Below are 17,009 nucleotides of genomic sequence, written 5' to 3'. Positions count from 1 at the left end.
TGCTGGTTTCCATATGTGTAAATCCAAAACACCGAATTTTGTTTGATAACAAATAAATTAAAAAGGCAAAGAAAGCCTTCTATAACTTTCATTAAGAATGAAATTATTCTCAAAACAATTGGAAAAGTCAAACTGCAGACATTGCAACTGAGTCTCTATCATTCTCTTCCAGTGATGAATTAGATTTTGAGAAATATTTGGATAATACTAAAGGCTTAGGAATGAAAATAAAATAAAATGAAAATAAAAACCAAGAGCTTTTAGATATAAAAATGAAAAAATAAAAACAAAATTTCTATATGGTCTTTGAAGAAAATATGATTAGAGAAATATGATTGGTCTTGGAAGACACCTCTTTGAGAACTTGTAAAAATCTAGCCTGAAAAGTTAAAAGAAGTAGCCCTCACAGTAACAGCTCTCCCTTCTACTCAAGTCAGAGCGAAAAGACTCTTCTCAGCTCTGAAACTCATCAAATTGGATCTATGGCCCTTTACCAAAGAAGATCTTGCCGAAGCTATACTTTTTCTTAGAAATTACTAAAGTCAGGTTTTCCATTTCATAATAAATGCAAACTAATATAAATAATTTTCTCTGATGTGAATTTTTTTTCTGTAGCATCTATTACTTCCTTTATATTAAAAAAATAAGCTGCAACCCATGTGTACATATTTACATATATATGAGGGAGCCGGAGTCTTTAAATTTCCAGGAGTCAGAATTACCGTAATTTCCGGAAGTAAGGCCGCATCAGTGTAAATGCCGCACTCAAGAAAAATGGCGGGAAAAAAATTAAAATTACACAGAAACGCTGCATCAGCGTAAACGCCGCAATAGATTAAACTGCGCATGACATCGTTGTGGGGCATATAGATGCAAAAACTCAACCTAAGGCCTCATATATGACATACCAGTTAAGAAAAATGCATGAAATGAAACCATAACTCAAAAATAAATTAACAGTAAGAAAAGTGGAAAATATATTTATCTTCCCGTATATTCTTATATTTACCTACTAAAGAAGTCCATATTTGTAATACTCAGACTATATTATAAAAAATGTTGCAACAATGAAATATTAAATTTGGATGACAAAAGGAAATTTTAAATTTTACTTACAAATTACAGCAAACTATACATCATATGAAGTCCTCAAAATCTGATTCTTCACTATCTGAATTAAAAAGATTTAGTGAATCCTGATCTAAGTCTTCCAGATCGTCACATTCATCCTTTTGGTTTACAGTCTTTTATCTAAGGATATAATTTCAGCTTCTTTGAACCCTGCTACTATTGACGATGTTTCTACCGATTTCCATGCACTTCCTGCCCACTTTGCAATTTCTTCATAAGATGCTCTACGCATTTTACCGCTTTTGGTTTACGCATGCAATCCTTCACTCATCCAACACTCCCACCGCTTTCGGACTTCAGCTTTGAAGGATTTATTACCTGACAAATATAATGGTTGTAAGATTTTTGTCAAACCACCAGGAATTATTGCTTCGGTCGTAGACAATTTTTGACATCTGGTTTTCACTGACTCAAAGAAATGAGCATGCATGGAATCCATTACGAATAACCCTTTTGGTTGGAAAAAGATCCCATACGACACTGCCAAACTTTTTGTAGGCACTCGTGCATGATTAAATAATTTACGTCATTAGGAAAATCTCCCTTCGGAATAGTCTTTCGTTTAAAAATGATCATCGGCTTTAGCTTGCCACCGTTTGCAGCACAAGCTAACACACATGTAAATGACGTTCTTTCATGCCCCGCCATAAACACAGATACAGCTTTTGCACCAGTTTCATCAACAGTTTTGTTTGCAGGAGAGTTGAAAGCTAACGGCGTTTCACCCATATTTATTATCTGCGACCGAAAAAGTTTTTTTTTTGTCAATAATAGCTGTCACATATTTTAGAAAAGATGACTTTTTATCCTGCCAGTCCATTGGTAATTGTTGTCCGACTAGTATGCAGAGAAATATTTTTCTTTTCATAAATCTGCTACACCTCCTTTGAAATCATTTATGTTCATTCGTTTTGCTATAAATTTTGTTTGTAAGCGAATTTTTACAGTCGAAATTGCCATTCCCTTTCCTCGTTGCTCCTTTATCCAGTTTGCAAGGTCGTCCTCTAGATTTGGCCACCTTACAGTAACACTTCTTTTGGCTCGTTTCTGTTGTGGCATATTTTTAAGAAGTTCTTTTTCAGTTCTCCAACGTCGAATACATCTGTCGTCCACTTCAAACTTTCGAGCTGCTGCTCGATTTTCAGTTTGTTCAGCACGTGAAATTACATTAAGCTTAAAACCAGCAGTATAGCTTCTGTGCCGTTTAGGGTCATTTTCAAAAATTTTCCGCTCCCTTCTTACTTAAAAACTATTCAACAAGTACTTGTACCCAAACTGATGGGATCTGTATCTGGCAGAATGCCAAGAAAAATCCATTCATGCTGAAGGGGAAATACGTCAGAGTTCGTTATTGCGAGGCAGGTGGAGTCGTGTCTGCCTTTGAAAAAAATTGCAGAAATGGCAGGGGTGGGGAGAGGATGGATCCTGGAAGATTCATCGAATGGCAGAGGAGAGAGACTATTCAAACTGATGAGAATGTTGATTTGAAAGGGGGAAGAATGTTATTGTTCTGAGATCTCGTTTAGGGTGAATAAGGCATGTAGGTTCGTTCAAGGGAAAGAATGTAAACAAAATAACGTTCGCAAAAAGCAACTGAATGGTCTTTTGTGTGGGAATAGCACCAGTCTATGCACAATGACAAGGCCATCCAAACTATGTACAATGACCATCATAGAAAATATTTTACTTTTAGTGCACCTAAATGCCGCTCCCACTGAAAATTTAAGTTTTAAACACGTAAATGCCGTGGCGTTTCTTCCGGAAATTACGGTAGTCATTTTCCCTACCAACTCCACAGCTCTGGTTTGACCTACCTTGATTCTACTAATTATTCACCACTTTTGATCTTCACTCAAATGATATCTTAGAGCCATAACTACTGGATATCAATCACTCTCAGAAACCACATTCTCTTTAAAAAACACTACAGACTGGAATTCTAATACATGGCCATTGCACACTACATAGTCAATCACCGAATTTGCATATTTCCGGCACTAACATATGTGTGGAAGTCCAATTTTATGCTCAATTGTATTTAACTAACATAAATAATTAAAGCACTGGACATTGGTTGCAACATTAAATTAGTGAGCATATTTTTTTACATCATCCTTTAATTTTGATGAACAGTGTAGAATGTCTACACAACGTTTCCACTGAAACTGAACTTCATTATTTACACATTTACTATAAAATACAATGCATTAAGTAAATACTGTAAAAATTTAATTAATCTTATTTATTACTGAGAAGCAGATATCTACGAAATGCGCCATAAGGGCAAACCTTGAAATATGAAATACCATGTTAGTGTGCAAAAAAGTTCTAGTATAAGATTTTAGCACGTTTTTGTGCTATATGACAAAAAAAAATAGAGTTTTTTTTTTACTTAATTTCACCTTACATACTTTCAGGTTCTAGAAATATCTATAAAGTGATTTTAAAGTAAGAATAACAAAAGGAAGCTTTTGTTTATAAGCATCTTTGAAATAAAATGAAAATAAAATTAATAATTAATGTACATAACATTGTGTACATCATTGTATGGATAAGTAACACAACATACATTGATGTAAAACAAAATTAAATACAAATATTAACTGATTAAACACTGGCCGAATTTTTGTAAATGTTTTACAAAATATTTACAGTAGACAATTTGGATCAAACAAAATCTAGTAAGAAAATTAAGTCGAAAATTACTACGGATGGAGGAACGCAATTTACATAGTTTAAATTTCATTTGTTGCTGTAAAACATTTACTTTAATAGTTTCTCATCACACTCATTGTAACTAGAAGAATGGGAGATATGATGAAAAACTGTGAAAGTTGACAGCTAAGAAATACATATTTAAACCACTCCTCTACAAGTGTGCCTCTAAGGGCTCTTCAACTGAAAGTCAAAATTTGAAAGAATTTTCGATGGTGTGACAGGCATGCCAAGAAGCATTCTAAAAGAATCTTACTGCTTGCTCCCAAAAGCTCTAAATATACCGGCTGCTGTGTACAGAGAGGGATGAAAACTTACACTAATGGAAAAAAAATCACAACACCAAGAATGTAGTGTAATGAAATTTTGGCAATACATTCATCTAGGTAACATATTTGATTGATTAAATTTTCAAGATCATAGGTTATGCAAGCACGAGAAGAGCCATTTCAAATGTGAAATGCTGATACATTAATAACTGACATATTGATCAGAATTTTGAATGCAAGCATGCAAACGTTCATGCATTATGCCATACATGTTTTGGATGTCAGTTTGTGTGATGGAGTTACACTTGTCAGCCAATACAAGGATGGTTAATGTTGGTTGTAGATGATGCTGGAGTTGTCGTGCAATGATGTCCAAATGTACTCGATTGGAGAAAGATTTGGTAATCTAGCCCATCAAGGCAATATGCTAATAGGACATGTTGAGTTACAGTGGTATGAGGGTGAGCGTTATCAAGCTGGAAAACACCCCCTTGAATGCTGTTCATAAATGGTAGCAAAACAGGTTGAATCCTCAGATTGACGTATAAATTTTCAATCAGAGCCTATGGGATAACCATGAGAGTGCTCCAGCTGTCATACAAAATTGCTCCCCTGACCATAATTCCAGGTGCAAGTCCAGTGTGTTTACGCTGCAAAAAGGTTGGTTGCAGGTAATCACCTGGCCTCCTTCTAAACACACAGCCATCACTGGCACCAAGGCAAAACCAGCTTTCATCAGAAAACACAACAGATCTCCACTCCATCCTGCAATGAGCTCTCATCACTGACATCCCAAAGGGCAGTGGTTTGGAGTCAGTAGAATGCATGCTACAGGGCATCTGGTGCAAAACTGTCCTTCAAGTAATCCATTGGTAACAGTTCATTGTATCACTGTGGTGCCAAATTTCAGTTCGAATTTCTACTGCAGTTTGATGTGTCACGGCCATATACTAAACATGGCAGTCTTCCCCTCTCAGCAGTGCCACATGGCTGCCCAGAACCTGGTTTTCTTGAGCCAATACCTTCCTTAGACCACTGCTGCCAACAATCATGTGGATACATTCCTGCCAAGTCTTTCTGCAATATTGTGGAAAGAAAATCTTCTCATAGCCCTATTACACGGCCTCATTCAAAGTCACTGAGCTGTCGATAATGGCTTCTTTGTCTTCTTAATGGCATTTTTGACTGATGTCAAATCTCAAAGATAACTAAAAAATAACAATCACTTTACAGCACATATTTAAAGCATACCTGATTTGCACATTCATAGTGGCACTGCTAGCGCCACATTTATGCGGCTAGTGAAAAATTTGAACACATGCCATCTTTCAGATACATAAACACATCTACCAAATTCCATTTACCTAGCACAACAGGTTGCACAACACCTTCTTGGTGTTGGGATTTTTTATTTCCCTGCCAGTGTATTTTAACAGGTCAAAGGACCATCTGTTAGTAAGCTGAATGTACAATCCTGCTACAGAAAACTTGGTTTATAATGATCCCTTGGAAATAACGAATGAATTTTTGGTACCATCTAATTTCCTATAAACATAATGTTATTTTATACAGCTACAGCAAACTTCCAGATGTACATAAATTGGATATAACAAACTCTGCTTATATCTTGGACTAATTTTTTTTTTCTATTTTCAAAATTTTCCCCAGAATTCCTTCATTTTTTAAATGAAAAATTACTAATCTTTAAATTTACACCATTTAAACTATTAGAATAAATAATAATAATAAAAACACCTCACCTTTAGTTTACTGTTATTTTATCCTTTTTTTTTTTTTTTTTTTTTTTTACACTTTTTTCTGTGTCCTAAATGAAAGATTGCATGAGGTAGGCATAGCACTCAATTCTGGAAAAACCATGACACACAATAAGCATACCTTAGAATCTACTGTGTTATTCATTAATTCAAAGAGCTTCATCTAATGAAACAAAGAGCTTGAATCAGTTTTTCACTTTCATCCAAATTCTTTCATTGGGCTCTCTGACAGCAAATTGTTCAAGGCTCATGCTCATTCATAATTGTAAATGTACATTTTACATGGAAATGTGTAACTGGAAGGATGGGTCTAAATCGTGGTTTTTAAACTAAGTAATTTCTTGCATTAAATTATTAATGTACAGTGAAACTGGAAAACAATTAAAAAGAAATTTAATAATTGCATGTAAAAATAACTGTATCTAACTTTTAATACTTCCAAAAGTGCAAAAATTGATTGAAAAATAACACAAAAAGATTGATCAGCTTTGTCAATATTTAAGTTATAATTAACAACTTCTGGGAGATGTGACAAAGCTAATCAATCTTTTTGTGTGATTTTTCAATCAATTTTTGCACTATCTTATGAGATGATCTTATCTTTTTACTTCCTTGTACGAAGTAAAAAGGAAGTATTGTAATCGCGAAAAGTTTCAGGCAGCATATTACAACGAAAATATCCATTTTGACCGCTATTGAATGCAATTTAACGATGTTTTTGCGTGATATCTGTACATAAGGACAGAATAAAATACTCTTTTCCTTCAAAGAAATTATAAAACTGCTTTAAAATTAATTCTGAAGAGAATTTTTCGTGGCGTCTGTACGAACGTATGTACGTACATGCGTAACTCAAAAACGACTAGCCTCAGAACATTGAAATTTTGTATATAGGACTGCTATAACATGTAGATGTGCACCTCGTATTTTGGTTCCAAACGTATATAAATATATTTATATATATATTCACTCTGTTACCCAGCTCAGTGATCTCAGTTTCTTTACTCTTATATGTTTGTAAATTGTACATTTTTTGCTTAAAAAATGATTAAATTATGTTGTTTTTATCTTCCGGTTAAGGATTTTATGCCTTTAGTAAATCTATGTGCAATATTTTTAGAATTATCAGCAATTTTAAAGTTGTTTAATTGCCGCTAAGCCTGTTTTTAATGGCAGCCATTGATGTTTACATTTGAAACAGGAGACTAGTGGATTTGTTGCCAATCTAGAGAAACTTAGCTTCACAACAACAAAGATAATGCATTCATTTATTATTGCCAATTAAATCATGCTTAATTCTTTCTGGAATTTTTTCGAGGAAATAAGTGTTTGAGATTTACTTCATAATTTTTAATATAGATATTTTGAGTTTTTATGTATTTTTGCCTTCTCGCGAAGTGAGAGCTGAATTAATTAAATGAGAAATACACAATTGTCTATGAAAAACTGTTTCTTTTTTGTTTTGTTTGCTTAATTTCTTTTATACAGCATTCTAGCTTTATTATAGTATTTGAGTAGAACATGTGGCAACGATTAGATAATTTTATTCTTTAAATGATATAAATTTTGTGCATTATGAGTTATAATATGAACGAAATATATGCGTTAACTGTTATATAATTATTAATACTGTTAAGTGAATCTAGCGCCAGAGTGTCGCTATGGTAAACAAATACTAGAGTGAATGTTAAAGAATGCATTTATTCTATTGTGGTTTATGCGCTGTCGGCGAAGTAGATTTAATTCAATCCAATAAGTTTAAATGAAATGCAAGAAAAAACGCGTATAATTTAATATTCCAATACAAGGAAGTCATGTGGTGTACACATCAGATTTTTTTAAAAATCAAATTAGACATGGCAACCCAAGTTTTTGGTCCCTTTATTACAATGGCTTCAACTGTAATATATTTGATAACAACAGTCCTGGAATTTTATTGACAAAAGTAATTTGCTAAATTTATAGCATAAATTAGCATGCAGGAAAAAAAAAAAAAAAAAAAAAAAAAAAATTGCATCATTAAGACATCTACAGTATTCAAGTCACAAACCTGTGATAAATTTTTTCTTCAATAGTTCCAGCAGTCAGAAGACGATAAATTGTTACTTGCTTTTCTTGCCCTATTCTCCATGCTCGTTCCCGAGCTTGAGCATCAGTGCTGGGGTTCCAGTCTGGATCATAAATTATAACCCTGTTGGCACCAGTCAGGTTGACACCGAGTCCTCCCACACGAGTTGTGAGCAAAAAAACAAATATGTTGGGATTCTAAATAGGAAAATGACAAAAATATGCAAGTTAAAAATTACATGGAAATCAAATATTCCTCAAAAGTTAGTACTTTTGAAATTATGGAAGCAATCTTGATTAATAATACAAAATTAAAAAATTATAATTATTAACAGAAAAATTCAATCATGTCATAAAACATATCAAAGAAAAAATGTGTGACAGAATAACAGTAAATTTCAGCATTCTCCATTGTTCTTATAAATAAAAGTTTTAAACGCTAATCTAAGAAATTACTGGATACCTTGGTGTTTATCTTTTTAATAATCTATACAACTTTTCATTGATTTCCCATTGCAACAAATCTTGATGAAGTTTAAAATGTCATTATTTTCAATTAATTAAAGTCTGAATGTGATAATACTTTTTCTTAATAAATCTTATATGAGAAAAAGGTTTCAAGTAAATTTTTTGACAAACAAAGTGCAGCAAATTTTTTTGATTTTATTAATAAAACTAAAAATTTTACAATTAAATTAGATCAATAAATATCAGATTTTAATGAAAGTTTCCCCGCCACCATAAATATCATATGTGCAAACAGTTTGCAATAGCATGTTTAATCATGTTTCATCAAATGGTTTTTGACATCTGAAAGAAAGAAACTTGCTTTAGAACACTGTGTTGTGAAATTTGTATAAGATTATCGTTATTATTAAAGTACAAGGTGTCTGAAATGGATCTATCATGTTACCAGATTAAAACCATCATTTACTTTCAGCTCTGTTGCAAAAAGTAAGCTACAGAATGTTGCTAAATTATGTGTACAGTTTCAGGTACTAATGTTGTATCATGTGACACTGTGAAGGTTTGGTACCGAAAATTCAAAAACATGGACGATGGCATTCAAGATGCAGAGTGCTCTGCTGGGCCTACTGATGCTGATAAGGACCGCCTGCGAGAACTTGTGGAAGAAGATCAGTATGCAACCACTCGAGAGCTTGCTAAGGAGTTAAACATTAGTGCCATGTCCCTTAATCATGCTATATAGGGCTACACAGGCTGAAAAAAAGGTTGGTCTGCAACCAGTGAGCCCGTTGGCAGTGTAGCAAAGCACAATTTGACTAACAAAAAGATTATGCTTTGTATCTGGTGGGAATGCCATGGTATTATACCCCAAAGAGTATCTGGAAAAATTAAAAACCTCGACACTAAGGTGTATAGCGAGATGCTAATCCACGTTGACACTGCTGTCAAGGAAAAATGTCAAACTGAGTTCTGGCACAAAAAAGGTAATGTTCTATCAAGATAATGCAAGAACACATGTGTCTGCATTCACCATCTGGACCCTGTATGGGATCTTTTGCCACATCCATCATATAGCCCCGACACACTCCTTTGGACTTCCACCTTTTTTCACACCTGCAGCTACATTTTGCAGGTGCTACCTTCCAAAATGAGGTTGATTTGTTTTTGGACTCACGACCAAGTTTCTGGGCTTAAGCTTTTGGAAAACTACCAAAACTTTTACAAAAAATCATAGAGTTGGGTGGTGATTACTACCTGCACTAAAGACACTGTTTTCATGTTTTTTTTTTTTTTTTTTTTCCTTAACATTGTTAAGAATTTTTTTTTTTTGCAGAAAACTTTCATTACAACCAGATAGATTGTTTACAAAGGTTTAAAAAAAAAAAAAAAAAAAAATTATAATCTAATTTCAATATATTTATATATACACAATATTGAAAGTTATCAATCAACTAACATGAATTTTGATAAGCCAGCAGATGGTAGCAGCCCAAGTGGTTGTGAAAGGAGGAAAACAGCATTTCTCCATCTGATCTCAACAATAAGCCAAACTCCAAGACATACTTATTTGGAGTGAGATGTTGTCAAAACTAGTTTTCTTTTGTTGGCATCGCAGTGGGGAAGAAAGAAAGAATAAGATTCTGAGGAACTTAAGCCAGTTAACATATCAAACTGCCCTCTTCCTTGACTTTCCAATTAGATCTGCATATTATTTTTTCAGGCTACTATTATTATAGCTATTTTATCATAATTAAAGTTTGAATTTTGAATTTAAAACCATACTAAAACGAAGTCAGCATTATGGTTTTTAATCATTATTGATTAAATATCATTATTGATAGTGTTGTGTCACAAATTTAAATTAAGTGCATGATTTGGTCTTATTTAATTGAAATGTTTGAAATAGATCAGCACACAGTATGCAACAAGTTAAAAAGCTTTTGTTACATTATTTTCAGTTCTTTTGTTGATATTCTCATGACTGGAGTTAGGAGTAGTCTAAAGAGTATTTTTCTGAACATCTGTTCTAGAAGTAGAGAATGAGAGCTTGTTAAAGAAACCAGCTAGTAGTTATAATGATCAGTGTGGTTTCTTTGCATCATTTTTTGTTGTTTTGAAATGGGAAAGCTTCATTTTCAAAATTATTTGCAGCTTCTTGTGTTTTTGAGAATGGAAGACCTGTCGCAGACTCTGTTACTGGGTGTGTGGAGGTATTTTCCCCCCTCTCAATTATTAGTGACTAAAGAGAGAAGCGACAAACTTTTCTTACCCAGGAATTAAACGATGGAAAGTAAGTTTTCCGCTGCTAAAGATAAGGGATCGGATTTTGTTTCTCATGTGTTTGATAACTCATTGCTAGGGGTGATCAAGATGACAGGCTTTGTTAACTGAAATGTTTTCTTTAAAAGCTTCAATGGGAAATTTTCCAATGAGAAATTAATCAGCCATAAATTTCATGCTTACTTTCAGCCTATGATATTTTTATGGGCATGGGAACCGAGAGGGTTGCAGCAGAGTAAAATTCAGCTCTAGTCTAGATTTTGAAGAGTCAGATGACAAAAAAGAGATGTGAGGCTTTTGCCTCTCCATGTGGGTATGTGGCCATGGGCACTGTCATTCACTATAACCTTCTTGATGATTTTACGGATTGAAGAAATGGGTGAACACCTTTGCATCACCAGCTCACCTTTGGTCCCATGTTAGTGGGGAGAACAGGCAATGAATGTCAAACTTGGAGAAGAAGGTCGACGAAGCCTAGAGACTTGCTTAAAGTTTCAAAAGAGAAGAAAGAGACAAAATGGGAGCCAGCTTGTCTCGCTGAAGGTTTGCCTACATAAGCTGGCTGTGGACTGTGACTTCTCTAGCAGTTGCAAGCCAAAGGAGAAATTTTAACAGATGTATCAGTCTTGTCGAAGATAATCAACCCAAACTCCATTTAAAACAGTTCTTTAATTAGCAAAGTAGAATGCAACTGCATTCAATTCTGGGGTAGTGACTCAGAATATCTGCTTTGGGCTCAGACTGATGTAGAAATTGACCCAGACATTGATACCTATTTAGAATATTTGTTTTCCTGTTCCTACTGAGAATGTGATTGCTCTTGTGATGGTCTGGTTAAGAAACACAAGAAAAAACTGTTCCACTGTTCCAAAGTGGTATATGACATGATGGGTAGAACGGTTCCTCTCTTAAACAATATGAGCAGTCTCTTATTCATATGGATTCTCCTTTCTAAGTCTCTTATTCTTAGGATAGCAATATTTTTTTTATTGAAATACAAAGTCTGTTCATGTAAGTAGCATTTACCTTCTTGCTTGCAATGATGTTTATGCATAGCTATGTAAATGAGCCAAGAATTAAAATTAATATCTTTCAATGCTTCAAAGGATGTTTATTTGTATGTTTCCAAAGATTTAAAATTAATATTTTTCAATGTTCAGAGATTAGGATAAGGTCCTGATGTGTATGTTCAATGCAAATTTAATATGCCATAATGTTATTATCCTTTAAGTAAATATTGTAATATCGGCCATCTTAACTTATGACAAATTAGAATTAATAAATGAGTTTATTGTTAAATCTTGCATGCATTAGTTTTGTTATTATCCTGAGGTTTACTGCAGTCACTCTATTTGTTTGAGCAGAACTTCTTGGAAACATGGAGCTTCACATTATGGCTCTATCAGAATTTGGTCTTATTTAAAAATCAGAACTCAAACTTGTCCTAACCACCTATAACTGAGATATTAGATCATTTGAGCACATTGAGGAATTTATTAAACTAAGCAAATTTATTATTTTATGGAGAAATGACTGATTGACATTTATGAATATTTCTTCCTTGGTGTTTATGAGGTGGTATATTAATGCACTGAATTATTGTTATCTCCAGAGAAAGTCATATAAATAATTGTGTGTTTAGTTTACGGTGACTTAAAGTATTGGTATTTTTTTTAAGAAAGGTAGTATTCTTATGGGATATATAAATTAATAGGTATTGCATTATCTGTAGAAAATATAAGCTTGATTTTATGCCCAAGCACCAGCAAAGAGTTATTTTTTTTATTTTCAAGTTACTGAATTGGCAAGTTTGAATACGTTAATTGATTTTAAGGATATGGGTTTATAGATTTAATTGATTTAGATCAATCCCAGTCAGCTTCCCCTCACAGTATAAGGTACAGGTTCATAGAATATTAAATTATTCCTCTCCCTTTTTTTGTCTGGCACCAGTGTGAGAGAAGGTTAAGCTAGTTTAGCTTTATCTTAAAATCATTTAAACAAAATTATTTAAAGTACACTTCAAGTGACAAAAAGGTTGTTGAGAATGAAATGATTTCAACTGATAATGCAAGGAGAATTTTGATACTGCATTAACAGGACTTAAATAATGAAACTTGAAACTGAATAAGAATTCTCATCTTCTTCAGGTTGAGTTTGTCAGGTACCAGGCATCTCTGCTAAATAGCATTTTTTGCCAAACACACTAAACCCAATGCTTCCTAGCCCCATTTGTTTGGCTCGCTCACTTTGTTTATAAAGTCTGACAGCCTCTTAATAGATCTCAGGTTTAACTTTTTAGTACCGAGAATACCTAAAGTAGTCAAGTGAGTGAGGACAAGGGCATCACACTCATATATAATATGATGTGCTTTTTTCTCATTCTTACAGCATTTCATGCATATAGGGCATATAAGAGATTTGGTGATCTACTGGCAGACTGGCATATGTGATGAAAAATCAGAATAGTTGACAATTATGATCTTATGAATGTTTTGAAAAATTTTTACTCAAGTCTCAGAGGAAAAATACTCAATATTCTGACTGAAAGTGAAAAAAAGTTGAGAAATTTTGATCTAAATGGTCTCAAAAATCCAAACAAAATTTTTCAAAAACCAAATTAAGAATGATCCTGTACATGATATGAAAAACATAAATTCTAGTTAAATTATTAATGAATACGTTTGCATAAACACAAATATGAAAATTGGGCAATAATAATTTTCTACTCATGATATCATGAATGTATAAAATATGACCCGCCCTCAAAAAAAAAAAAAAAAAAAAAAAAAAAAAAAACTTTAATTTAGCAATACTTTTTTCAATTCCTCAATTTAATTTGGTTACATTTCCTTCCTGTTCTAAAACTACTAATATGTCATTCTAAAATGTGTCACATGAAAATTAATCTGCATTATGCCATAACTTAAGAATAGCATTATGGATATTTTTTTATCTAATCACAGTTCAAAATGTAAACAAAGGATCCAAATCTATAAATGCTGCTGTTACTGCTGCAACCCTTTCTAGCCATCACATATTGTTTTGTTCTTCACTATCTCGTCTATTGTCTCCAGATGTGATGCGTTACAGAAAACTATGGGGTGCAGAGTGAACCCATAAAGAAGAACATGTGTCCTAAATATTATTTATCAAGAAATAAATTAAGTATTGAATCTACATCATGTCTGCAAGTTTTTTCTTCTCAATTATCCATCTAATGATGCTACCAACATCTTGCCAATACAAGGAGTCATCATTCTATCTATGTGCAGTAAAGAATCATCAAGTATCCACCAAATATATTACATGTATATAAATCATTAATCAAATGTTCAAAATTTTTCTCATTCAGGATACATGTTTATATTTTGAAACACTGAAAACATACAAAATTTATTAGTTAATAAACTTTTGTTAAAAAAATTCTTTCTCAAAGTATGAAACTTACAGAATTAAATTTATTGATAGCAGGTTGACGTGATGAAATTGAAGAAGTTCCATCCATTTTCATATAGGTATAATTTTTACTCTTGACAAATATTTCCAAAATTTCCATCATCTATGAAAGAAAAAATCATTTAAAATTTAGAATAAAAGTTAAACAAATTTACATATCATTTTCAAAACAAAGAAAAGAATATTAAAAGAGATATATTTATTATTTAAACTTTGTAATCTACTAAATTAAAAATTTTGCCCATGCTGTTAATATGTTATAAAAACTGCATTGTTAATGCTTAATTTATCCAGAGCTAAACCTCTTATTTTTAAATCTGCCACAAACTGCAAATAATTTTAATCAAATTTATTTTGACTTAAGTTTCCTATTGATGATGATAAAAAAAAAAAAAAAAAAAAAAATTCAAACATTCTAGAGAACATTTATTTGGTTGCGGGAGGGGAGGGGGCAAGATCAGAGATAGTAACACTACCCCATAATAAGGTGCGGGAAAAATAGTGCGAGCTTCAAAAACATAGTCATGTAACTAACAAAGCACATTTTATTTAGCATATGGTACTATGAAAATTACTCCCCATCAATTTATATAATTAAATATAAGCATTAAAAATCACACTGGAGTAAGTAGTCTTTAATATGAACAGAAAATTCTACAAAGATGACTATTTTGTGAGCTGACTAACTGACAAATGAATTGTAATACCAGTTGGCCTCAAGGTTAGCCAGATGCGTCAGAATGATTGAATATGATGACAGCGGATCTTCCAGAATGCACAGACAGTGGAATCAATTTTCATGTATAGATTCTACATATTTAATCGCATTATACTCTGTATCTACAAAAGTCCTTACCCAAACTTTATTTTCACAACTATTGATCTTATATATTTACTTCCATTTACAAAAATGTTTCAAATGATGTATATTTTTATATTTTTAAACTAAACAAATTAATTTTGTATAAAATACAAAATCTAACTTTTTATATACATTCCACCAGACCTTATACTTTAGGAAAATTTTGTACTCATTATTAAAAAAACCCCACAAAATATTTGATTCCAATATGACTAGAACTGACCGATACATACAATTTCAAAATATGTAATTTTTGTTATCATTTTCGGCTTGCATTAAGGGGCCAGTTAATAAATAATTTAGAATAATTCAAGGTTGATTTTTTTAAAAACTCTTCACTGGCATTCAACAATATTCTTTTGCGATTTACTACTGTCTTTAATTTATGTGTCCTGAAAGAATTTTCATACAAGTAATATGTATGTTTTTAAGTGCTAAAAATACATTATTATTAATTTAGAATCATAACCAGGTAATCATACAAAGATAAATTAAATTCCATTCGTTTATATTTTTTTAATTCATGCAAGTTGGCTCATGCCAATTTATATGCCTAGAACATGATTTCTATTCTGTGAATAAAATTCATATTATGAAAAAGATGGCAGGACTCAGAGAAAATAGTTTAATAATAATAAATAAATAATGATTATAAACAAATAAGATAGTTATAATTTTTTAAAAAAAATTAAATCTTTTGACAACTGCACCTTGGGAACAAACAATTTAAAAGCTTCAAATCAATTTTTAATAGCAGCAAAAGAATCATATTAGCAACTAAACATCTGATAGTAATACCTTAACAAACATTTGGAAAGAAAAAAAAAAATACCTGTCTGCTCTGAGTGAACAATAAAACTCTGTGTCCTTGCTTATGCCACAGACGAAGCAAGGCTTCCACAACTATCATTTTTCCAGACCTTTTGTAATAACCATACTGCTCCTCCTCAGTCAGAGAACTTACATCAGTATCCTTAAAGATTTTAGGTCCACCATCAAATATGTCAGGATGATTGCAGATTTTTCTCAAATTTATGAGTCCGACAAACACCTGTAAGGAAACAATATCAGTTTTCACTGTATTTAAAATGATCAAAACTTCTATAATGCAGGAAAAATTTTCAAAAAACATTTCTGTTTATTATGATATATTAAAGAACTAGCCTTACTATACAGTTGCCCTTACACAGCCTTTATTTTTGCAATCACTGGTGATAGATTCATATTCCCTGTTGCAAAAACGTTTTAAATGACACAAATATTCCTATTCTGGCACTTTTTAATTAAAAAAAATCAGTTTTGTAAAAAACTACAGTATCTAAGTTTTCATAGTTTTTCTGGTCTTATATTTAAGGAAAATTTATGCTCATTATAAAAATTAAACACAAAATGTTTAACTTATGTTAACCATAAGACAAAAACAGACCAAGATATGGGGATCCATAAAAACTGAAGCAGGAAATGTCTACATTTGTGTGCAACAAAAAATAAAAATATCAATTTATAAAAAGGTTGCTGGTCTTAACAGATTATATGATAAGCATTTCTAAACAGATTTTCGAGAAAAGTATTTATCCACATAATTTTTTTTTTTTTTTTTCCGAAAAAGATCTTATTCACAGAATCTTATAGAACTTGTGTTCTAGAATATACTGGAAGGCTTCAGTATTAGCAGCTAGACAATATGTCAAATTATTTGCATAAAATAAAATGAAAATATTTCTATTTTAATAAACTTTTATGAATGATTGTTAGATTATGATTCCAAAGTAACAAAAGTTCATTAACATATTTTCAGCATTTGTGAACATGTAAATCGTGTGCAAATTCTTTTGGCATACTATTTACAATAAAATTATAAATTAAAGACTAATACACACTATCAAATCACACAAGAATATCACTGAATGACATTTAAGGGGGGGAAATCAACCTTTAATTATTCTAATATATTTATTAACTCAATCTAAAACAAGTCACAAA

General features: G+C 32.1%; 1 protein-coding gene across 1 annotated transcript in view; it reads right to left on the bottom strand.

The window, feature by feature from the left end:
• Positions 1-17,009, bottom strand: part of LOC118198218 (DNA excision repair protein ERCC-6-like) — a 93,194-nt gene that overhangs the window by 18,243 nt on the left and 57,942 nt on the right. The window contains exons 13-15 of the mRNA XM_085823851.1: positions 15,859-16,077; positions 14,157-14,267; positions 7,941-8,155 (exon numbers count right to left, since the gene is read on the bottom strand). Of these exons, the coding sequence (XP_085679977.1) occupies positions 7,941-8,155; positions 14,157-14,267; positions 15,859-16,077 (545 nt within the window). The remainder of the gene's footprint in view (positions 1-7,940; positions 8,156-14,156; positions 14,268-15,858; positions 16,078-17,009) is intronic.

Source organism: Stegodyphus dumicola, chromosome 9, assembly GCF_044657685.1.
Source record: "Stegodyphus dumicola isolate Sdum_Otavi_A_Nest chromosome 9, ASM4465768v1".
NCBI classification, from domain to species: Eukaryota; Metazoa; Arthropoda; class Arachnida; order Araneae; family Eresidae; genus Stegodyphus; species Stegodyphus dumicola.
This window is presented reverse-complemented; position numbering and strand designations above follow the sequence as displayed.